The 26105-nt window shown below is 35.6% G+C and overlaps 1 protein-coding gene across 1 annotated transcript in view; it reads left to right on the top strand.

Annotated features, from left to right (window-relative positions):
• LOC136364139 (adhesion G protein-coupled receptor A3-like) overlaps positions 1–26105 on the top strand; it is a 257612-nt gene that overhangs the window by 222818 nt on the left and 8689 nt on the right. Inside the window, exon 17 of the mRNA XM_066323790.1 lies at positions 2704–2849. Coding sequence (XP_066179887.1) covers positions 2704–2849 — 146 coding nt within the window. The remainder of the gene's footprint in view (positions 1–2703; positions 2850–26105) is intronic.

The raw sequence follows: 26105 nt of genomic DNA on the forward strand, positions 1-26105 counted from the left end.
CTTCTTACTGAAGAAAAGTATAATCTTCTATTCAAAAGGCTAGTGCTTATTCCCAAAGATAAGGGTTCTAAAAACACAGGACATGTGAAAATTTAGGTACAATGCTTATATCCTGGCAGTTTTTTCTGTACCATTTGGCCTGTGAGAGGAGAATACTTTCTTAATAATAGAGGTCATCACTTCAGTATTTCCAATCATAATCCTTTATTCTATGTGGAAAACTCAACCCTTTCCATACAATCTTATGTGAAATACAAAATTTCTGTTAAAAGTGAAAATAGTTTTAATTTATCACTTTGGTATTTAATTTGTGTATAGTTTTTGGCCTCTGAAGTTTTACAGAGGTAGAAAGACACACACAGATAAATTTGTACCCTGAACCTTTCATGCATAAGCTCAAGTTTGTATTTGCTAAGAGAGTCAGGAGAGAGTTTACTGAGTAAAGCTACCTTGGTCTTTCTGTGGAGCCTCATCCTTCCCTCCCATGTCAGGATCTGCTATCTCATGTATTTCTACCAGAGGGACCAGGTGTCTTCCTAGCTTGAGAGAGCTAGAAAGAGGTGAGCCCACTGGAGGGGACAAAAGAACTTGCAGTCACAGTCCCTAAGCACAATAGTGAGGAAGATGCATCTCTGTGACATAACTGATGTCAGTGAGGAGATAAGAGCAAAACCCAGCACTTTGAAACACTGAATTTTCAATGTCAAGTGCAACAAGCATTTCTTTACTGATTATTAGTGGATGAATAATAGCAAAAATATTAGAATTTAGTGTAACAGCTCAGTGCACCCTTCCAAATTCCACACTTCTGCTGTGTCATGTCAAATCTGTTAGTCATAAGGAGTCATATCCTGTATCTTCATGATAAATCCTTGTTTCCTTCAAGCAAGAAATGCAGATGGTTGAGGGTTTGGATTTTTTTATTTGTTTTGTTTTGTTGGGTTTTTTTCCTGAGAGAGAGATGCGGATCATTAAAGAGTTAGTACAGAGAGTGATAATTTTTTTGCCTCCATGTTTTTGATTTCTCCACATATCAGAAGTAACTCAGTTGCTGAAACATGAGTACACTGTGGAAACAGCAAGGTGATGCAGGTGTGGCATAGCTGTGATGTTTTCAGTCAGTTCAGTTGTCTCCTTGAAAGTTCAATAACATTGGTTTTTTTGTACTTATTTTTAGTCTTACATTCATTTAAGTGTCTGATGATTCCTGCCTATATGGTCATATATGTTTTCAAAATTTCCCATGTAGGTGCCTTTTGATATGGAATTCATTTCAACTCTTCCTATTATTGAATGTACTTGTGTTGAAAACAGAATATATAGCAGCAGGGCTGTGCTGAAATGAGAGAGAGGTTAGGAGCTAAATATCTAGATTTTTTACAGTTCTTTCTCATTATTTCTGCCTCCTTTTTCTTCCCCCTTTCTCACCCTCCTTCCTTTGTCCCTGCTCATGGTCCTGCTCAGGGCATCCCTACAGAAACTCTGCAAGCTGCCTGTGAACCAGGTCCAGACAGCACCAGTCCCTGAAGTGGCAGCATCTGCCAGCTCATAATACACATTTGTCTCATTCCCTTATTTCTGCTTCTTTTATCTCAAGCAACAGCACTGATGAAGGCTTTATCCTCCCTTGTCCAATGTGACAGACAAGTACCAGAGAAAAGAGGGTTTTCTGCTGATGATATTTGCTGCTATCTTCAAGTTTTGAGCTATAATACTAAATACAAACAAAATGCAGGGATTTTTTTTTCTTTACTCATCAATTATTTTGTTTTAAGTGGAGCAAAAATGAACACTGGTTAAAATAAATCATTATAATAGATTTGTGTTAGCTTTATTCAGCAATTCTCTGTATTCCTTAAACATTTATGTTCTTTCCAATTATAGCAACATTTTACTTGTCACTGCAAAATGTCAGGTTATTGCTTCAAAGGTAACCTCATTTTATATAATCAGATGCAGACTTAGCTGATGTAATAAAGCACTGAAGATTGGATAAAATTCCAATTACTGCTTCCATAGTAATGAATAACAATTACTAACATAACAAAGATGTTAGCATTTTAGAGGTGTTTGTACTTTGTTTTCCCTTCAATGATAAACAAAGTGATAATAACATTATTAGAGCTTATAATTCTTTTTAAGTGGAATGCCAAGAGCTGTCATTTATTTTTAAAATTCTATAGCCAAATTTATAATTTTCTTAAAATATGTCTGAAAAGAATCTGGATTTATCAGTGCAAAGAGCACTGATGCCATTGCCAGAAGTCAGCCTTGCCTGTGTATAGCAGAGAGGGAACTACAGCAGGATGTTCCTGAAAAGTTAAAGGAAATAGCATAATAACAAGCAAAAATGCTGGCCTCTCATTAAATTTTAAATTGCGTTCTCATGATAGGCTAACGAAGAGTGCAACACAAACTAAGAGTTACATGACTTTAAATCCAGGTGTAAAATGTTTCCATTAAAAAGGTTCTTAGAAAACAAATGATTTACATCTCCGTTTCCTAACATAGCTTTTGGTATTAGAGATAATAAATACTATCTATGGTAGATTAAATAACTAGTTTTAAGTGCAACAGTTAGATGCAGTTATAAATTCAATTTTAAAAAATCTGTTTGCTTGTGCCCTTATGGAGTAAGATTCTTGTAAAATTTTGTTTTACTGATCCATTTATTTGTTATTTAATTGTCCACTCTTTTTTTAGGTTGGCATAGTACTGCATTATTCTACACTCTCTACTATGCTATGGATTGGAGTAACTGCCAGGAATATTTATAAGCAAGTCACAAAAAAACCTCAGCCATGCCAAAACAGTGACCAACCTTCTTATCCAAAGCAGCCACTACTCAGGTATGGAATATTAGTTGTACTATTTTTTAATGTCTTCCTAGAACATATCAGTTATAAAGAAACTCTCACTCTTATTTCTGTATTCTTTACTTTTTATAGACCATAAATAGCATCCATAAAGATTTGAGCCACTTAGGTGTGTACAAAAATCTGAGTATTTATTGTATGCTGATGGTTTACTCAGGAGATGGAAATATGCAGAGCTGGTATTGGCTAGGTTCAGATACCTTTATCTGAACAGGAATAATTGAAATGTTTCTGGTGGTTTCTTATGAAGGGGAAAAAGATCCTCAAAACCAGAAACTGGCTTGATTTCAAGCCTTATTTAATCATCAGAAACTGTGCTATGATGACCCTTTGCCTTTATCTCTTTTGCTGTACTTCTTGCCCACACTTGTATTGAAAGCCTAATAAGCTGATAGCAACCTTCCTCATTCCCCACCAGAGATGTAATGCTATTACAGGAGGCACTGGAAGTCTGCACTCCCCATCAGCTCTCGCTGGAGCAGACTCTCAAATGTGCCTCTGATGGTGTTGCAGGTGTAAGACAGTAGGAGTTCTTGCCAGATGCCTCTGAGAAGCTGAAACTCCAATCCAAAATAGTCAGTCTGCACAAGGGAAAAAAAAAATTTAAACCCTCTCAAAACCTTACCACAAAACCAGGATTTCCAGCCAAAGGCATGAGAAGATTAATTCATCTTTTTTGACCTTAGCTATCTAAAAACTACGAAAGTTATAGATATTGTCCCTATACAGATCTTGGAGGGAGACAGAAAAAAACTTCCAAAGAGCAATTCCTCCTATAGATCTTGGATGTTTGTGTGAGAACAGGATTAATTGCCTTATGGAGTTACCTCTCTTTTCCCACAGTTCATGGACAAATCTGAATGGTCAGTTTAGCCTAAAGACCTCAGTTTTGTAGTGGAGGTCAGGAAATACGAGTTTTAATTTTTTATGTCTTTTCTGTGAAAAATTCACAGTGTATTCTTTTAAACAGATGGAGATGATTTTATTTTAAACACAAAATTTTTAGCAAGTAGCATTTATAGATGACTGTGTGATGTCACAACTTGTTAAAAGTCTGTAGGCAGATGAGTTGAGGTTTTCCATCTGATTCTGAAAATCTTTACTAACATGATTTTTAGTTAGAAAGCTAGCTAGTTTTCTTCTTTTTTAAACACTTTATTTCTAGAGATGAAATTGATTAAAGTTAACATAAAATGTGTATTGTGATGAGAAGGAGTGTCATATTGATCCTTAGCTTTGTTAGATGTAAGCTAGAGGATAGCCTTTCACTGAGAGTGCCTGACTTTGCTAATCCATGATTTACTATACCATTCTTCAGAGATGAGAATTTCACTCCTTCAGTTACCAGCTCATGGCAAAATGAATAATTGCCAATTTTCAAATGCTGCAGTGTGACTATTAAGGTAGAAAATTGTTACAAGTTACATAGACCCAGCATAGTGTATGTTCTTCAAATTCAAATCTTGTTTGAGTTGGAAAACAATAGACAGTCAGGTTACAGGAAAGATTACTCTAATTAGAATCTTTGTTGTACCAGTCATGTTGAGGTTCCCAGACAGTGAAAATAAATAGTAGCTATTTTAAGTTTAGCAATAGAAATGATAAACCACCTTCTAGCTGTAAGAGAACATGGGTATAATTGTTTAATAGCTAAGTAAAATTATTACAAGCTATTTTTCTCACACAGGGCAACATGTATCTTAGAGACACAGGCACTGAAATGTCTAATACAATTTCAAAATGGTTAGCACTAGATTCAAAGTAGTAAGGATCAGTTTCACTTCATGTAGAAAACAGAAATATTATATGTAAAATTAAGAATCACTTTAAGCAAGAAAATGCTAAACTCGTAATTAGTAGTCGTTTGTTCTTTTAGAATGATAATAATAATTTCGGGGGGCGTTTTACCTTTCCTGATTTTATTAAAATTAAATCTGAATTTTTCATTGTCATAATATCTCCATAAAATCCCTTCAGGATACTTACATTTCAATGCAGTCATTTATAAGAAATGTTTTAACTGGTCAGTGTACTTGTGTCTGTAAGCCAATGCCAGCCTTTATACATATTGTTCCTCAAGTATTTAAGGGAAAACGTCTGAGTTTGGGTGAGGGGGTATTAATTTGTCTCCATTTGACATCAGTAGATAGCTGAGTAGTATAAAGTTTATTCAAATGGAGATGGATTTAGGGTTTTTTCTGTGTCAGGACTGTGAGTGATAGGAAGCAAATGATACAGTCTACGAGACACGTTTAAACAAGATGTAGTTTTTCAGTGATCCTTCTCTATAGACTAAGTTTTGTTGACTACAAATGTATGAATGTGTTTGGCAAGAACTCTACACTTGGCTGTTGTCCTTCAGTCTTTTTTGGTAATGGTTGTACTTGATAGACGGTGTTTCCAGTTCACATGTGAGTGTTTTTGTGTTCCTCATATATGCACTTGCTGTATGAGACATAAGAGTATCTTTTGTGAGTCATTAAGTGGCAATTAATGCCAAAAACCAGTACATAAATCTATCACGTGGAATTTACCAAGAACTCATAAAAACTGTCTCACCACATTTGTTTCACAAAGCTTGATGCATTCTAAAAAACAGCTGAAATAGTGAAAATAAATACCAGAATACCTAAAAGGAGACCTTACCTGTTATCAGGAAAGGATGGAGGCTTGTAAGAGTTGCTTTGGTTTCTCTGCTTGCTGTTTGTATATTCATTTGCAGAAGCATGACAAATGAGGTGCCCTTGATCTTTTTCTTCTACTTTTCTTTAGGTGTAGCTGTAGCAATAAGTACCCTATTATGTAAAGCTGTGGTTTTTTGTAAGTTTTCTCTCTTCTAGATAGAGTGATCAAATTTGAAACATTTTTGCAGTCTAATTTACTTCATGGCAATATGATTTTAAATATTGCCTCTTTTTGTATGTTAATCATGTGTTATGAGACACATTATGTACACTGTACATTATAGAGTATATATATTTGGTTATATATATTATTCATGAAATATATATTATCTGTTAATCACAGAGTTCAACCCCTGAGGGCCCATCACTTTGATGACTGGAACCAAGTGTAACAATTTTGGCATTTTTCTCTAAATGTGCCTGGATGCTAATGAGGTGGATCAAATTAATGCATCATTGAGTTTTGTGTATTGAAATTCTGCACCTTAGCACTTCAACAGATAATGAAATTACTTTCTGTAAAATATACTCTCTGGTATTCTTAATAGAAATAAATAATTCTGTCTGTTCATCCTCTGTGGACATTTGTTAAACCTGGCAGAGTTTAGCTTCTGACTCATCTGAAGGCAGATTCTGCCAGCAAAGGCAAAGGGGCATGCAAGATTCAGCTATTACTGTAATGTACAAAACTTCTTATCAGCCCAAGCTGGGGCGCAGGTAGTGTTAGTTTTTGTGCCTGCTCTGTGCATGCATTTTTCATGCGATGCTCCATGTGCATACAGATTAGACAGAAGTACAGACCAGCAGAAAATACTTCTGAAAGATACTCTGTTAAAACCATTTCTTTCTAGAGTGACAGAAAATAAATCAGATTACTTTCATTTTTTAATAAGATAACTAGTGAACACAATTGCATTCTAAACATTTAAAATAAAAAATAAATAAGCTGCCAGCTGGGCCAGAGATTGGTGATAAGGAGACAGATAATTAACTTTTATCTCAAGGTTAGGTACAAATATATCTCCTAATGTTCTCCCATCTCTTTTAGTCAATGAATGTCTTGCAAGATAACTAACAAGGCAGTCTTCAGATTACAGAGTCCAATATCCCATATCTGTCATGAAAAAATATCAATGTGCATAAATAAGGTTGCAGGAGCAACAGCAAAATGGGTAACAGTTGATGTCACTGTCTCTGTTGAACTCCATCTTATTTTTATGTAACATATTTTGATAAGATTTTTTAAATGTTCTTTCTAAAATTGTGCAGCTGTTAGGAAATGTACCTCACGCAGTGCTTTAGAATAATTGTGTATCTAGCCGTAGTGGCAATTGCAAAATGGATTGTGCCCTTTGCTTTGTATTCAAAGTAGTAGCCTTTGTACTAGGGCTTAAAAATCATAACTGAGGCAAATTGAAACAATTTTCAGCAGCACATGCAGAGTTCCTGCAGTCAATACCATTGGATTCAATTACCTTCTCTTACTTTATTATTCAACCTTAGATAATTTTAAGATTTAAGAATAATTTTTAGAATGAGAAAGCTGATTGCCTATTTCACATATTTTGAAATGTCTTAACTGGCCTTTAAACCTGCGCACAGAGTGAACCTAGAATTACAGTAGCTGAGAATGAGAGTAGTTTGGTCAAACTGTTCTAATCTGCTAATGGATGTTTACATGGGTGTCTGCTCTTCTATATGAGATTGTATATGGGCAAGTTTCTGTACGTCATACATGCACTTCCAGAGTACAGAGCAATGTGTTGAAAGCAGTAACCAAAGGGGTGTTTGTGGTGTAGAGGTGACTAACAACCTTACACCCTGAGCTCCTGCAGGATGTGGTAGTGCTGCATTCGCATCCTCCCCCTCTCCTGAGGAATGTGGCAGCAGCTCACTCCCAAGCTCATTATTTCTCTCAGCTACCTAAACATTAATCAGTAGCACCCAGCTAAACAGTAGCTAAGTATCTTTGAGACACTGAATTATGCTAAATCCTTTCACTGTAAGAAGGAGAAACCACACTAAATTTTCAAATACAAGAAAATCCTCTTCTTCTGTTATTGCCGACTAGTCCTCTGATGAGGCTCTTGCCTTACAGTGAGGGGATTTCACAGACTTGCATGATACCACAGGGGTCATGGCATCCACTTAGTGCTTTGTTCACAGTGTTAACCCTGCTTGTCTCAGGATGAAAATTTAGCTGCTTGATCTGAATTCTGACAAGCTGGAAACCAACACATGAGCTCAGATGGATCCATTGCTATGTTTGCCTAGCTGCTGGTCCTGAGAGAGCCTGGTAGGAAATGTTGTGACTTCCATCACAGATGGATTATATGGAGACTTTTACTGAATAAGTTAGCAAAAAAGCAGACTGTGTACTGAATAAGAGTTGCACACACTTATTCCAGCTGGTAGAGGGGTCCGCCGCTTGGGACCCAGAGAGCCACAGCCACCCCAAAGGATGTCTCGCTAGAAACAGCTCCTCGGGGGGTCAGGGCGCTCCTCAGCTGGCAGAGGGGCTTCTCAGCATCGGCAGAGCAGTGATTTCAGCTCAGTGATTTCAGCTTTCAGTGATTTCAGCTCAGTGCTCTCAGCTCCTGCCCTTGTGAGTTAGCCCCTCTTTTAGCCGGCCGTGAGGAGAGAGAGAGAGGTCTCGTGTGGAATTTCCGCAGGTGGTAATTTATTGCAAAGGTACCAGCGAAAGGGGTCCAGGGACGAGGTCACCTCTGGACAGGTCGCTGTGACTAGAAAGTTTGTCTTTTGCCTTAGGGTCTCTGGGTGAAGTTGCGAAATTCTTTCTTAACTCCTCGGCTTGGCTCTCTCCAGGGCAAAGCAGCTGGGGCTCCGCCCACCCCCACACACTGATGTTCATTATGTCATTAGAAATTGCCACGTGATATTTTTGCACCATAATGGAGATACTGAAAACATTCCAGTTATAAAGACCAAAGACTTCCTATATTCAGTTTTTAAAGAATGATTATGCCCAGAAAAAAACAATCCTAGAATAAAAAAATCTAATGCTTTCTAATATTCCTGAGACTGAAAGGGTCTTCAGAAAATGATCTTTGTTAATGTCGCCTTATAATTTATAACAAGTTGGCTACAATTTTTTACAGCATGATAGCAGTGTAATGGGGGATCAGCATTTGACTGTGATAAGAAATACTTTATTAAGCATCAAGTTTGGCAAATATGCCATTTTTTTGTCCATGCCCTTTTCTGAATCTTCAGACTGAATCATATGAAGCAACTAAATTTGTATTCTGACAGACAGAGACATTACTCGTCCCCTTGACACCAGCAACTCTGAAATGCAGTTAAGTTCTAGTGCATTTTTCATTAATGCTGGCTCTCATGAATTCATGTCTTCTAGTATGAAACAGTGATTGAGAGAGAGGGAGAGAGAAAGAGGTCAGGTGAAAAGTATCGTTTGCGATCCCTTGTTTTCTTCTTCGTGATGTGCTCTTAAATATTAACTCATAGAATTTTGATCCATGAAAGCCCATCCTTCCTTCCCACAGAGAACGTATCAAACTTCCTTTGTAAGGTATAAATTTAAACCTGATTATCCCAAGGGATCATCTGTCTTTTTCTTAATAAATCTCTACGGTTTGAGTATGCTGAATTAAATGGGAAGTGCCACAGGGCAGAATTCTCTGGGGCCTGGAGCAGATCTCTGTAGTTCACTCTTTACTATTAGCATAGACCAAATTGTGTCATTGCAGAGTAAGTGAAAATGATGTCTCCCTGCAAGTAAGGTTTTCACCAGCTGGATGAATCATGGCATGGTGAGCCAACAGTCTCTCTGAAAATCTGCTCCAGGAAGTTGGCTATAATTTAAGTACTTGATTGTATCCTTTGCTTAGAGGACAGAATATTTTGATGTGGGCAGGGTCAGTCATCAGGAAGTTTATCTCACAATTCTGACATTATAATCAACATTTCTTATTTTAGATATGGGAGGTTAAGACTAGAAATGTATATTATTAGATAATTTTATAATTGTGCTGTAAAGTTTTGCAATCCTCATGTGTTCTCAAGGCTGCTTATCACCTACATACTGTAAGTTCCTAAAAAGAACAAAGTGTGTTTTTATCAAATGGCTTGGGTTGGGAGGGACCTTAAAGATAATCTAGTGATATTTTTTAAATATTATCTACAAAGCACTATTTCCATGTTTCTTGTTTCAGTGTTTCTCATATTTCCCAGGAAGGAGAAAGGCCATGTTGCTGAAATAGCTTTTCTAAATTTTTTGCATTTGATAAAAATTGATTGTAAGAAAAGCTAATTTCCCTTCCAGCTATTGTGTTCATTTTATTCACCAAAGTAAGGCTTATATTCACAACAGGAAAATAAATTATTATATTGTTATATTGGATACTAAAATAATCTAAGGATAACTGCCTTTTCAAAGTTTTAGTTTGATTTAATTATAGAGCTAATATTTTGAACAATGCTGAGTTGCTTCTGAAGACAATTTTAATAACTGTCATTCAAAGATGACACAACACAAGTAATACAACAGTACCAACAGAAATGCTGATCATTGTAGACAGATTCTGCTCTGTCTTATCAGCCCACCAACTTAGGCCAGTTCTCAAAAAAAAAACAAAAAAAAACCCCCACCAAACTAACCAAACAAAATCAACCAAAAACCTCACTCAAACAAAAAGAATTAAAATCCTGGAAGGAACCTTAGCCAGAACAAACAGAACAGTTCTGCCCCTTGATGTATACGAGCTACAGATAATGAAAAAGAAAACCTTAAAAACAAAACAGGAAGTTTCAGTCTGTATATCACGAATTAAAGGGAGAGACAGGATTGCCAAAGCCAAAGGTACTTGGAATTTGGTTTGATACTTCAAGGACCTACTGATATTACATGCTATTTACCATATCACTCTTAAATGCTGATACATGTTCAGATGGAGTCAAGGATGTAACTTAAAGGTCTGCAGTGGGAAAGAGCATAAAATTTTGATAAAGGAAACATTTTCATTAGTTCTTTGTACTGAATTTCAACTTGAAGGTAATTTTATTTCCATCAGATGGGGTTAAAATAATCTTTGGTCAAAGACAGCGTTTAATTCAGGTTTGGATTAATTGTTCTACACAAGAAATTTTCCAAAAAATGAAAATTCTAAAGTATTATGGAGGAGTAGCAAAATACTGTCATTGGTATCCTGAAAAAGTTGTTGCACTTTGCTTAGGCCATGTAAATAAATATTCATTGCTGACAGCATTGGATTGCCAGGGTATGGTGTCATAGCATGGAGGTATTTTCCTGCCAACTCTCAATCAAACAGGTTAATCATACAGGTGATTAGAACTTTTCTTCACCTTCAGTGAGAGTCACTAACAGCAAGATTGTAACAGGGCCATCTGCTTTGCTTGTAGTTCCACTTCGTCTGGTTTATGAATCAAAATTCCAGAAGTTCATTCTCATGGACTAGCTGACAATACTATTCTTCAAAACTGACCTGAATGTGCTACCAAATACTTTAAGTGAATGATCCCCAGAGGATAGAATCCTCCTTGATGTGAACTTATTTCAAGAGCATGTCATAATCAAAGTAGAGAAAGGATTTTGTTGATGTCATAGTTTCATTAACTAAGGTACAGGCAAGGTACACACAATAGTAACACTTTCCAGAGTAGAAATACAATACCAAATATTTAAGAGATGTTGAGGTAGAAGGTGAAGTTCTATCCTCTTTTTTTTTTGAAGAACAGTGTCTGAGCTACTTAGTAAAGATGAAAAGAAATGGATTATGATTATTGCAAAAGAAACCTATGTCAGCTTACTACTTGTAAACAAGATATTAAACAGCATAGCAAGTCACTTAGATCCATTCAACTGAAACTCTCTCCAATGCTACAGCTATTGACAAACTGCTAAAAAAAGAAAATGACCACACCTGAGTGATACCTGGGCATTTAATGAGGAAATTATGGGCTTGGGATAGAAATTTTAACGACATGAATTACAACATTTCCAAGCTTTCAAAACTGTGAGCTTCCTGAAGACTTGAAATGAATTCTATGATATTTTCAACTTTGAAAGGTTTGAACTGCAACATGCTGATCTGCAGAACTGTGTATTAGATTGAATTTTCAGCTGCTTTTATCCTGAGTTCACATCTAGGTATTTCCTGGAAATTCAGAATTCTTGTCACACTATCCCTTGCCTCAGTAGCTTCTATCATTTGAGCTACTCATATACATAATTGTAGAGGGTAAGTTAGAGGGTGGGTAAGCTTGATAAAATGCTCCGTGCTTTGATATGCTGCTCCAGGCAAAATGTAAAATGCTGATTGGAAATTTTACAAGTTCAAGGATTTTTAGAAGATAATATATTCAGACTCCAGTGGGGGCTTTGTAGAAAACTTTATCAGATTTGAAAGAACTAAATATTTTCTCAGATGATTCTCTAGTGTCACATAGATTAAACTTGATTATGCAAAAATGCCGTAAAGATAAATGCATAAGATCTTTTCAAGTATGCTTATTTTAATTGTATGGACAAAGAACTAAGCATTCCCATCTGCATGAAATTATATTCACCACAATTACAAAAAAGAGGATCTGACTTTTAATGGTAGTTGATTGTACTCATTAATTAGTGAGAAAAATTAGTCACATTAGATAAAACTTCTTTCTTATGAAAATTATTCTGTGAGAAAGATAGAACTTAAAGTTTGTTGCAGACACCTGTTTTAAGCAGGCATCTGTATACATCCAGCTTAACTGTAAAGAAAACCCTGATGTTGTAAGAAAACATAAGTCATGAAGATTTATGAAGTACGTTGTGCAGACTGATAAACTGCAATGTCACAAAAAAATGTCACAGAACTGAGAACACTGCAGGCAGCCAACTGGTGTAATACAGGATGGGGCAATAGTCTGATAATAACTGCAGTACAGTACAATCACTGTGCATTTAAATTCTGGGGTGGCATAAGACATTTAGACATATATACATCTAAATGTCCTACATATAGACATATAATAGGTGTTGCATTTACCAATACATTGCCATTGCTTTATTCCATAAAGTAATTTTGGCTAAAAGATATTATTAGATTCCAAGAGTAAATGCTGAACAAGAAAAAGTACATGGCTTATCTTAAAATAAACTAGCAATAAAATGCAAATATATATATATATTTTATGCAGATATGTACATATATTAGCAGTGATCCTTCATAATTTTAATGTTTCAGAATATTTTTCTTTATTAATGAATGGTGAAATTCAAGGACATTAAATTAGATTCCTTGGACAAACAAAATTGGTGAAATCCACAGATATGCATATTACATTAAACATGCTGGAGCATATTAATGTATAACTGTTGCAAATTCAGTTTCAGATCTGGCTTATTGTATGCATACTTCCTGTCAAATATGTGTGATAATCTCTAGTTTATGCCTGTTTGGAAGGAGGGTTTAAAAGTCTTGGGAGGAAAAGCTGCATTAGAATAATTCACTTGGTCTTGAGTTGAGACGCCATGGAAAATTATACATAAACTTCCACTGATCTCCCTGACATTGTACATCTTAAGTAGTTGAAACCCATCACTGGAAATGGGGGTGATTCTTTTCAATTTAGTGTTCTATAAAAATTCCAAATGAGAAGGCATTAAAGAGAAATCATACAGCAAACAATAAGCTTAAATTGCAGCAAGGGGTAAATAGGTTAATCTTAGGAAAATATTTTAACCTATGAAAATAGTTGGCAGTTAAAACAGGTTAACCTGGAAGGTTGTGAGAACTCTGTCCCAAGCAATTTGTTACCATAGGTTACATAAGGCCAAGCCAGTCATGACAGGTGTTTAATGTGACCCTGACTCAGAGCTTTTGAGTGAACTAGATGATCTCCTGATGTTCATTCCTGCCCTACAATTCTGTATTATACAAAACCAAGGATTTTTCCTAACAGTATTTTCATTTTTCAACCCCTATTTGCTGCTGAATTTCTACAGCCTCATTGGTCTCATAAGAAACTTTTGTGTTTCATTATGCAAGCAAATTCTGACAGAAGAGACTTTGAAACTAACGTGTTCCAAATATGCCTTCAGTGTTTGGAAATGTTGAGTCTTGTAGAAACTGGCTGCTGATCCTGCAGGTATTCAGGTACCACCTTACTATATAAAACAACAAAAAATTAGGCCACCTTCTGCTCTGAAACACATGCATTCACATTGGGTTTTCAGTGGGAGTTACACATATTTAGTCACAAGAAGATTTTGGTCCATAGGTTGAAAATACTGCTAATTGCTACTTAAAAATAAATTTTGGTAAACCATATTTAATTTTTATAATGCAGATTAAAATAATTTCAATATATAATATCTAATATACCTCAGTAAAATAGAATGTCCAGATCAAATTTTATGCCAGTATTGATTGAGTACTCATTCAGACAAAGGGGTAATGATATTATTATTGGATTACACTTCATACTCAGAGAATCACTCAGGATTTTAAGTTTATCAGAAAGTGAACATTGGTGAGGTTTTCTGTTAAAGAAACCTTGAGCACACAAGATACTTGACTTATTTATCTATTGATAATGAGACATACCTAGTATTGTTTTAGCTATTAATTTTGGGGTAAGAGAACTATGATTACAGAAGACCATTTGTGTTTACTTTTCAATCTTTGTGAGCAATGTCAAGAAAAAGTCATGAGTGGTCAGTTACACAATCATGCTGCTTCTTCGTATTAGATGAAATTGTAGACATCTCCAGAAAAAATAAGTACCTCTACAGGGAGAGTTAATTTCCAAGAAATATGGATGCATACCGTTTTGGAATTCTAAATCTGGAATTACTGATGTCTCTAAAACTCTTTCTCGTGAATCCAAAATATAAGAAGCAGGATTTGTGGGCAAATCACAACCTCTGTTATTTGCAGAATGGTTACCCCCTGCTGTCATTTATAGGTAAGGCATTTTGGACTGCTCAGTGTGGATTATTTTACTCATGTTAGTGTCTTACACAAGAATGGCGTTAAACTAGTCCATTTGCATATCTCAGTCTTCCATTAGAGGTGTTGAAGAAGCAACCAATTATCCATATATCCTCTTCATGCTTCTAAGAGAGTGTTTTCCAACTAGAGAGAACATTTCCTTTTGAGGTTCTGGCATTGCTAAATCCAGTAACAATTACTGTCCCTAGAAAAGCTAAGCAGCCTTTTGACCCGGAAAGCTGATCAATGAGATGCTCAGTTTATAGTTTCGTGAAGATGGCTGTTTATTCCTTTTCAAATCTCTTTTTCCCATGTTCATAACTTTCTGGAAATTACATACCATTTCTAGCTTTTAATTAATATTTTTGAATTAATGTTTATAAAAATAACTATCTCTGCTTTTCCTTTTCTTTCAAAGTTTTGTGGTCACTTCTGGATGAGTGCTCAAAAAAACCCTATGATTTTTTAAAAACTTACCTTTTGACCTTTTTATAAGTGATGGAAATTTTTTTTTTTTTTGCTTCTGGTTAAAATCTGGGATAGGGATCACCAGAAATAGATTTCTGTGTATGTCAGCTTTTAAACAATTGGAAAAAGCAAATGTTCATGCCATCATCATACATAAAAGACTTTCCATAGCTCAGCTTAGTAATACGAAGACCGACAACAGCAAAACCGCTCAACATTAAAGTTAAAAATCAGGGTTGACATTCACGAACTCATTCAATTGTACCTTTGTTTCTTACTTTTCAATAGGGTGAATTAAGGACAAAAAGTCAACATGAATATATGTCAATAAATCTAAATCTCCATGGCTTTGTGAAGTATTTAATTGAACAGTACTTTCTATGGGTTAATAGCAGGCTAATCCATAATATTTATTTCTAATGTAACATTAAAAAAGAATACTCCGCTGCCTCTAGATTAGCAGATTGAATTGCATCCTATGGACTGTGAAAGGGAAAGTGTTCCATAAAGAAGCCAAAAGTCTTAAAACTATCTTAAATTATTTTCAGCATGTTTTAATGCTTCCCTGCTGCTTGGTACTTTAATAAAACCTTCTTGCTAAGTTTTAAGTTCTTGGCTACCTGCATATCTGTCAAGATGAAAAATTTAAAGTTGTAGAAATGGATAACATTGCATAAATCCTAATGTAATATTTTCTCCACAAAAACAAAAAAAAGCCGGCTTTTTCCTTTTCGCAAACTTTAGGGATTAAACTTCACCAAGATTATTTACAGGGTAGATTAGTTTCTGAAAAAGAATAATGCAGTTGTGTAGTACAAAATCTAGCAAATCTGCATCTCACACGGAGTTTGAGCAAAGCAAGTGGGGATAAGGCACTTAGATACGTAACAGGTGCACAGCCTTTTAAACAAAATAATGGGGTTTATACTTAGCCTAAATTTCTCCTTGGTTTCAACTGTTCTTGGCTGGCTACAGCCACAGGTTTAGGCATTGTTGATGGGATGCAAAGCGGGGTCTCTTTCTGAGTTTGATGGTATACTATCTTGGTTACATTTTGATAATGCATTGTACTGTTCTAAAGAACTCAGACTTTAGAGACATTTATTTGAAAATTTATATTGGAACTATATTTGAGATTTAAAAATATTTGAAATACGTTCATATCGAAAAATATTCAGAATAAATTTGAAACTTTAGGAAGTTTCAAGCTCTGCTCACTCACTTGTGAATTAGTCCCCTCTGAGTAGTGCATGTTTCAATATAAATATTAATGTGTACTGGAAGAGCTGTGGTTTAAAGAAACCTTCTCTCAACATCGGCAGCTGGTATGGATGGACCCTCATAAGAATGAAAAGATAACAATGAATAATAAGTTAATCATAGCCTCATAAAAATAGTAAGATTGGCAGAAACATCTGTAAGTCATCTAGTTTAACTCTCCATTCGAAGCAGATCCAACTTAAAAGTGAGCTCAGGTTCTCACCTAGTCCAATTATGAAAATCTGCATGTTCTGGCTCTGTATCCTTTTAGCTTTCATTTTGGATGGACCACAAACATGAAATGTAAGGCCTGAGATAAATCACCAAAAATCACCCAATCCCATCAAAATTCAGGAATATGTTATAAATTGAAATATATTACTTAGTCATTACTAAGGATTCCTGAGGGAAAAAAGAAGGAAGTAATGAAATGTGCTTAAAAATGCTGGAATACCACCTAAAAAAGTAAAGGAGAGAAGTTATTCACAATTAATCAAATTAATAGATTTTGGATTTCTACTATTTTCTTTTTGTATTAGCTCATTAAGGTGTAAGTAGTAATTGCATATAAGGTGTAATGAGTGGTTGTATATAGTATAGTTGCATGTTCCAAATGTTGCCAGCTGTAAAACTGCATTATCATTCATGGAGGATGACAACTTTTTTGCTATGTCTTCTTATTCTGAAAAGGAAAATTAACTCAATATTTAGGAGTGATTATGTAAGAGAGATATAAAGAAAAAAATCTGGTTGAAAAAAATGGAAATGTTTTGTCTTTGTATTTTGAATTTTTTACCTGACCTATATTTTGAAGCTTCACATTTTGGATTTCTGGCGCATAATTTTCAGACTCCAGTCTTTGTGGACTGCAATTTAATTGTTGAGGGAAGCATTCTATTCTCTCCTGCTGCTCTGTATAAGGACTAAGATATTTTTTTCTCAGCAAGCAATTGTGAAGAAAGACAATATGAGGGTAGAAATAAAAACAACCCAAAATCAAAAAGGCACATGTTTAACTTATGCAGGCACCTTGTACGTGATAGTTTATTTGCAATTTTTCATTGTGCAGTCTTGGTAAATAAAGCAAAAATCTCTTTAGGATGTATGTGTCAAAGCACTGAGGTTAAATTTTAGGATTTTAATATCTGTGCCTTGCCCTGGCTTTAACTGACTGTTTCCAGATGTCTTTCTGTATGATTGAAAGCAGCATCAGTGTGAATGAACATCATGTCTACTACTTTTTCTTAACTTTAGGAGATGCTCCTTCCTCAACTCATGACCAGTGGCAAACCCTAAAAATACTAGAACTATTTAAAAAATCAAAATATTTTAAAATGAGTATTTTATTAAAACAAAGAGTCCATTCCTTTACCACAGAGGTCTTTAGAGGAATTCAAAACCTGTATGTATGCTTTTCATGTCTGAAAAAATTCCTTTTGGGAAACTGTTTGATCTCTTCTCTAAAAATGTGGGTTTGATAGCTGAAAGCTTGGTAGCTGAAAAGATTCAGCAGAAAAGGTTTTGTGGTTTCCATGGATCTTCTGCGTAAATGCTTTTCAATTTTAAATGGCCCTCTGGGTTTGCAACTGAATACTTCTCGTAGACCAGGAAGATTTAATAATCAAAATGATATTATTTTTATTTAGTGTGTGGTTTTTCCATGTCTTAAACAAGACTGTTTGTCCTCTCACTTTGCCTGAGGATACATCTTGCTATAGCTGTGTGATTAGATTTTAGATACATGCAGTGGAAAACAAATCCAATTACCTAAATAAATGGAAGGTAGCAGTAAATTGTGATTAGCACATCATTTTAAACTTTACAGTTGTAAATAGTAAAGAGATACAGAAGTTTGAAACACTAAATATTTAAATTAGGGTATGTACCACCTAGTCACTAACAATACTTTGAAGATGTATTTATTACCTTTTTAGTAAAACTCTCAAAAGCAGTAAGAATGTTTTAATACTTTGAAGTATCAATATTTAAAAGCCAGTAGAAATAATTCCATGTATTTTCTGTACACAGTCTAAATACGTCTGGAGTATGGTGTATGGGTGTCAATGAAGAATGTGCATAGGATATGCTGAACAAATCTAGAGTGATGAAATTTACCACTGTTCCATACACTTTATAAGAAAACACTTTATGAGGACATATGAACCTATCAAATATGACTCTATCAAATATTAAAAATATGTATGTTGCACAGCTGTGACATATAATTTTAAAGTCTTTCAGAGAGGACTTAAACAGTAACAACCCAGTCACTGCTGTGTGAGATTTACATACAATTATGTCTGAAGCCATGTCATTTCCATTGAAGAAAGACAGTTTGGGGTTTTTTTGCAGAAGTGGCAGATTTCATGGGGCACCATTAAATTTCCTAAACTGATCACTTTAATGGCTTATATCAATCAAACAGGCTGTAAAAGATGCTTGAAATGTTCCAGAACCAGCTGAAGAGAGGAATATGCTTTTTAGCTTTCTCACTACTATATTCTCTCTGTAAGTAGGAATACTAAAATTCATCATTCAGGAATCAATAAACTGAAGTAAAAATTGTGGTATTAATGTAGAAAAGCAAGGTATTTTTGCAGACTGAATTTAAGACTCCTGTTTTCCAAGTTTTGAACCATTGAAGTTCACATATTCACATTTTGCCTATAATTATCTGTAATGGAAAAACAGAAATTTATTCTTATTTATATTTTGATCTCCTTAAAGAAACAGTTTGTTCAAAGATGTGCCTGTAGTTGAGACTTTTCATGTCTAATACCTCGGCTGTAGTTGGTCTGAGATCGATAGAGATCATTAAACTTCTCCAGGTTCCACATGACTGGCTGGGCAGGTGAATAACGAAGATAAATAAGTACCTCGACATAAGGGAGGGCTGAAGTGACAGAGAGATGGCACCGCTGTGGGAAAGATCTCAAAGGGACATTGTTATGTTTTAGACACCAAAGACAAACGTAAAATTTGTAGGAAATCAGATTTCAGTTTTTCTTGTGCCCACATAAAAGTTCAGCTTGGAAAGCTAAGATTCTTCATCACCTGCCCTCAGGAACAGGGGCAGAATTTTGCATCAAAAGATACAAGACTTGGCAAAAATATGCAAACTAACAATGTAGTTTCTTTGGAAATGCACATCTTTGAAGTGTTTCTCATATTTTTCACTTTCTTCTAAACAATTTTAGCTCCCTTTGGCCCTTTAGGCAAAGATCTTTCCCTTCATATATGATCATTGACTTATATAAGAGAAAAAGGAAAAGAATACATGAATTTAGAAGAATAGAATTAGTGTGATCTCTACAGCTATTTCTCATGAGTGCCTGTATTCTCTTTTCATTGTCTGTTTGCACACATCTGTCTTAAATGTTCAGCTGAGCAAATCTAAGAACAAGGCAGCTGAGTCTACCATTAAAGTCCCCATCTTCATTACACTGAGTGCTTGGTCATTAATATTTTCTGAATGATTCTCTGTGTGTGCAGTGAAAGAGTTTAACAGAAAATAAAACTGAGAGTATTATTCCTATGCTACCTGTGAATCTCATGCAGTCAAAATGGTTTAGCTCTAACTTGGCAGTATAGCTCATAATAAAAATTAATGCTTCAGAATATCTTTTTTTTTAATACAACAAATATGCTTCATACCTAAATTCAGAAATATATCAAGTAGTGAATAAATAACCCCTGAATCAACTCTCAAAAGTTCTTGCTTTGTGAAAGTTAAAAATACTGTATTCTCAGGTGATCTGAGTATTATAGAACTTCAAAACAAGGACTTGAATGGTCTGCTTAAACTTTTTTAAAAATTTTGCAGAAGAAATAACACCCTTCTTGAGTAAAAATGTTGCCTAAAAAGCAAGTGAGTGTCAAAAACTCAACAATGCATGAAACACAGGGGAATTCAGGAAGTTATGTTGGTGACTGCCATAGTAAAACACGGGATTGACATAAATTTCTTTTTAAAAATATAATTTTAGAATTTAGTCATAGGGGAACATAAACCAGAACCCCTTGTCAGTGACTTTCACAGTCAAACCAAATTAAAATAAATATCCTCCTGATAGTCATTTTATTTGGTTCCTTTGGCAACCTTAATGAAATACTAGCTCAAGTAAAACCAAAGAAATCTATATTTTCTGTTTAACATGCAAGGTACTGACAGTCACAGGACATTGATACTAATATAAAGTGATCTGAGTATTAAATACATGACAATATAGGAGTACAGCACTTATTATCTTTCCAGGCTTTACTTTTCATTTCACTTCCATATTATATAAAATGCCATTGTCACATATAGGCTGCTATCAAAATTTCTTGTCTTGATGAGGGTTGATAGTTAATGGTTCTTTTCTCCCCTTTGAAAGGCAGAAGGACATTCTGGTGGTAATTGACTTTCTAGAGGTGTTCTGCAATGCTCGCTGAAGCAGTTGTATTTGATTCAGTAGACTGGAACTGCAAAATGATTTCAGCTAACAGCTCTACGCCACAGTAGTCAAATGCCTGGAAAAATGAGGTAGCGATGAACACCTCCAAACAAGAGTATCAGCCATTTTACTGCTAGAAATTAACTGTGGAAGCAGAATTGAAAGGGCTGTTGTGTTCTCTAGGGATAAAATGATTGTGTAAATAAAAAATACTCAAAACATGAATATTATTTCTCCTCCCATGATTTCTCTCCAAGCATTACCATAAACAGTGTTCTCTCTGTAAGCACTGCATCTTTGAACTTTTTAAAAAACCAAATCTTTAAGAAATCCTAATAAATATAATTCCTTTCTCATCAACATGATGCTTGATATTTTACTTGCTTCTTTCCTTCAGAAGTGCAATCAGGATGGAGTCCTACTTAACCTAAGTTATTTATTCATTAAATTAAGCAGAAATAGAAGTCAATAGAGCTGAACTGCAGCATGGAATACACTGTAAGAATAATTTCTGTCTGTTTTCCAACAGCCCCCAAGGCATTTGCCAAAAAATAGGGAGAAAAAGTCAAGGTGTCTCTTGCTTCTTAGATACAATAGGTCTTCCATTAGTCTAGCTCACCAAGAGACAATACAGTTATCTCTATGTAAATTAATCTCCTTTCTCTTTCTTCTAAATTTTCTCTGGACTTTTTTTGAGTTCCTGAACTCATTTTTTATCTTTTTGTTACGTGCATTTTTATTTTTCTGTCCTCTCTGCTGGTTTAGAGTGTCTCACGTGGTAAAGCAAACTGCAGCTGTACTATCAGACTGCAAATTCCTTTTCATCTGCAAAGTTCCAGATAAGACATAACGGCCACACTGTCCACGAAGGGTGTTAACCAAGGAAGGTGAATATAAATCAATTCTTGACTACTTCCACCAGCAGGACCTAAGCACTGAGCTCACAGGGGAGGAGAAAATGGGTTTGAAGCCGTTTGATAGGTGAGGTTTCAGATCTTCTGACATTGACTAACACTGTCCCACTTTATTGCCCAGGTTCCCACGACTCTTTAAGAACAGATGAAGTATTTAAACTCCATTCTCATGGTGAATTTTCATTAAAAAAAACAGAAGCTAGTTTTGTCAAATAGAGGCCTGGATGTCTTAAGCTGAGCAAACAAATCTGCAGAGACTTTTCTTAATCAATTTTTAAAATTCATCTTTCTGTGGTTTAGTGTCTGCCTCTAAATGGAAAATATTATGCATATTCTCACAAGGAAATTATGATGATTAATTAATTAATATTTGCAAAGCTCTTAAATTGCAATAATATCTAGAAAGAAGGGGTATATACAAAATGAATTAATAACTATTTGTCCAGTGACCTTTTTTTCTTCTTTGCTGAGTGAAATGTCTTATGGAAAAAAAAAAGTGGACTGTGGACAGGCAGTTAAAGAGAATAACAATATTGGTACATAGAAGGTGATAAATAGGGTTTTCACACAACCCTTACTTTTGCTGTTATTTACCATTTAATGTTTGGCTCGCAAAAGTAGGGTTTATTTAGTGTTATTAGTAGATTTTTTTTTAAGCTGTGTTCTCCATATTTACATCTCCTCTGTAGACAGGAGGAAAGCACTGAAGGAAACAGGTTATTTCTCTTCAAAAAGGTCATTAAAAACCCAAACATGGTATTTGTAAATATGTTTCTAAGTCAAGGCTATTTGGGAATAGGGTTTAAAATTTTTGGGTTTTTCTGTTAAAGGAAAAGTATATTCTCAGAACTGTGTAATTTCTAGAAGCCTTATTTTTATTTTATCAAAATTCCCAGCAAAAATGACCACAAAATGATGTGATGCATGAAAAATTCAGAAAGAATAATTTGAAAATCAGGCTCATAATTTCAGCTTTCTACGGAGCAGCTACTTATCGGTTTCTCTGCCTCCTGGGTACTTGAACTGTGGCATCTGGTTAACTCTGAAGTTAATGACCATTTTCTATATGAATTATTTTCACAAAGATGTTAAAACCAAATCCCAGCTCAAGGAAAGGAAAAGGCAAAGTCATCTTGCTGTAACTCTTCTTTTGTTTTGATGCTTATTTTGCAAGTGGCTAGTCTTCCTGTATGAACTGTGCCTAAACAGAAGTAGAGCTGAACTGATAATATTTTTTTTGTACTACCAGCAGAAAAGAAATGAATGCTTCAGTGGTGTCTTTATATATATATTTTATATATATATATATAAATATATATATATCTATCTAACATGCACCCTTCTAGACTTGTGCATGCAGAGAGGAATACAGTTAAATATATGTACATTTTAATCAAGTAATATCTGCAGTAAAGACTGTTTGAAGCCTTTTAAATCACTTCCTGATACATTGCCATTTTGCCAGCCTCTGCAGAAAAAAACCCTTATAGTCAGTTTTGCATTACACCCATAAAGCCAAAGAATAAAGCCAAGGTTTGGTCCCTTTCTGGAAAAAATCAGAGTCAAGGTTCTTAGTTTGGAAACAATTTGGGTGAGAGAATAGCCAGACACTCAAGCAAAGAATTTGTCACTGGGTAGAACTCTTTTTTTACTTGCTGCCTTACTGAGTAACATTTATGAAAATAAACTTAGCAGAATATACTGCATGTTAAGTTATCAGGATGGATGCTGCCTGCAGGCTATTGCAGTCATTCTTGCTGACATTATCCTGTTTCTATCAGATTGGCTGTGTAGCTCCCAGTATTTTGTGGTAGAGTTTGCCTTACAAGAGGAGTTCTTGCCGAAAGGAAGCTGGAAAACAGTAAGGCAGGATGTCAACAGAGGGGCATCACCTCCAGCAGTGTCTGCTGCTCTGCTCTGCTCTGTTGGGGGGGGTTGTGTTCGTGTCAGTGCGTGTAATAAAAATCATTGTACTTGCTGCTCTCAGGCAGTCTCTGCAGCAGAAACTTCGGGGTTCCCTGCAATGTAAAAGCAATGTGATTCCTGCCCTTCAGATTGCTGCCCATCATTAGCTCTGCACTGCCCAGTTTTCAGGCTGGAGGTGTTGCTGCACTGCAGCTGAGAGGTGCAAGTGCATCCTGCTGAGGCCGACCAGGCTAGTTTTAATCTAATTAGCTTGGATAACAATGTTAGTGAAGATGTGATGGAATGAGCTTCAGTAAATAAATGTATGCTGATGTAAAAGCCTGCTAGGAATTATCAGGACATCCCTGGGTGGCTAGCAACAACAATGTACAAATTTGAAACCCTCTTCCCAAGGGCTATTGAAGCAATGGTTTGGCAGTTGCTTCAAAGACCCAAATTATCCCACTGATAGTTTATAGTTTTCCCTGTAAAACAATTTGAAAATATTATGTAAGTTAACTGCTTGTCAAGACAAAATTTTAGCTGGAAAAAAAAATTTTAGTTTTCTCCCTGGGGTTTCCTAGTCTTTAAAGATTTGCATGCATGGCTATCATGACTACAGCCAATCTCTTTGTGTTGTCTGTCTTCATCACAGCACTCACATTGCTCTTCTTACTGCTGCATACAGGGCTCCAGTTCTGGTAGCCTGAGTATCACTTGTTTGTGTTCTTAAATTGTAGGATAGTAACACAAGCAGATGAAAGTTGGTCTGGGTTACTGCATGTTCTTTTTTGAAGAGGAGACAGCCCACTGCTGTAACGAGAAAAATAGAAAATTAACTCAGAAGTAAAAAAGGTAGTTGGAAGACAAAAGCTGGTTACTGAACCAAAGGATATAGATCTTTAAAGCTTTAAAACTCTAAGGTAGTCATAAGAGGAAATAGTAAATGAAAAGGTAGGCAAACAGTATAGAAGAATATTGATTCTTTTTTTTAGTAAGAAAAAATTCTTGGGATGGGGGCAAAGATGGTTGAAAAGCATGTATTTGCTCAGTCTACAAGGTTCACACTTCTGGTGCAGCGTTATTGCTCCTTTTTTTCTGTGAACAAGCATTACTGGACAGGAGCAGCACCTCTTACTTTTCTTCTTGTATGGCTGAAGGACACCAAAAGTTGGCTGCTGCAAGCAGAACCTAGCACCTCTCCAGTTACAACCTTTACATTTGGACTGCTTTAACAGGCTGGAAAACCTGTTCTGTGAGCAAGGCCAGGTGGTGCTATTCCAAATATCAGTGAATATTGGTATGGGGGCTGCACAGGGAACAGCACACACAGGCTCCTCCACAAGTCAGGAGTTGGCAAGGCTTCGTGAGTCCTGGGAAGACACCACCCTGATCAGGGGATCGTTCAGATAACATTATATTCATCTTGCTCCTGCTTGAACTGAGAGAGGGGCAATTTGGTTTCTTGGGCTTGGACACAAAATCCTAGATGCCATGGTTTGCCCAGTCCCTTCATGTACAGTAACAGAGAGGTATCCTGTGTGTAAATATAGAATGGGAGTTAAGGAGTCTCATTTCCTGCATGGCCTTGAACACCTAATCTCTCCTTGTTTTCTCATCTGTATAACAGGAACGGTATTGTTTATTGACCACACAGGGGGCTGTAAGGCTAAATTAATTAATGTTAAAACCCTTTCATTCTCTCAGATAAAAGGTTTTCTAGAAGTATGAAAAATGGCTATTTATTATCTACATTTTTGTCACATTTTATTTATGCCCTATCAATTCTACTAATGCTTTTTCTTTAGAATTATTTGCCTTATCTCATGTGGGTGAAGAAGAAATTGATAACAACTAATAATTGCATGAATAAACAACTAATGATTGCATAAAAAGTAACGTTTGAAAAGTCTGGTCTAAATTTATTAAATTAAAATGTACTTCCTCACAACTAACATGTATATGAAACTTCTTGGTCAATGTCTTTTCTTTGGCAACTTCACAATATGGTCTTTTCTTCTTTATGTACTGTTTAAGGTGTCCACGAGCTCACGCAAATGGACAAGAGTATGCACTCTTGCAATTAATTTAACTTCTGTATCTTTAATTGTATTTTCTATTCAGTCTATTTTAATGTTATTCCTCTCTTGCTGACTTTTCTTCTATTCAACAGCTTTTATTTCTCTTCACCTTTCAAGAATTCTGAACCCACTAATGAAGAATCATTTTTATACCCTGTCATTTTTATTTGCTGTTTTCCTTTCTCCCCCCACCCCTATAGTGAGACAGGGCAGGCAGTGTGATGTGGTGGATATCAGTGCAGTGCACCTCAGGTACACTGAAACATTTGACTTCACCTTATGTCATTTTTAGGACGTATTTTCTTGTCCTTAGCCCTGAGCCACAACAGGAATTTGGTTGAATTTTGCCACATTTCTGCAGCAATGTGTAGCTAAAGTGCTTCCAGATCTGTTGCTACTCTTGTGTTCAGCAGCCTGCTGAAAGTGTGAGCTGTGAAGTAGGTTATCTAACACCCAGATACTGGCTTGTCTGAAACTTTAGATAAGAATTGATTTATATGTATGTA

This window comes from Sylvia atricapilla, chromosome 8 (genome assembly GCF_009819655.1).
Source record: "Sylvia atricapilla isolate bSylAtr1 chromosome 8, bSylAtr1.pri, whole genome shotgun sequence".
Classification (NCBI taxonomy): Eukaryota; Metazoa; Chordata; class Aves; order Passeriformes; family Sylviidae; genus Sylvia; species Sylvia atricapilla.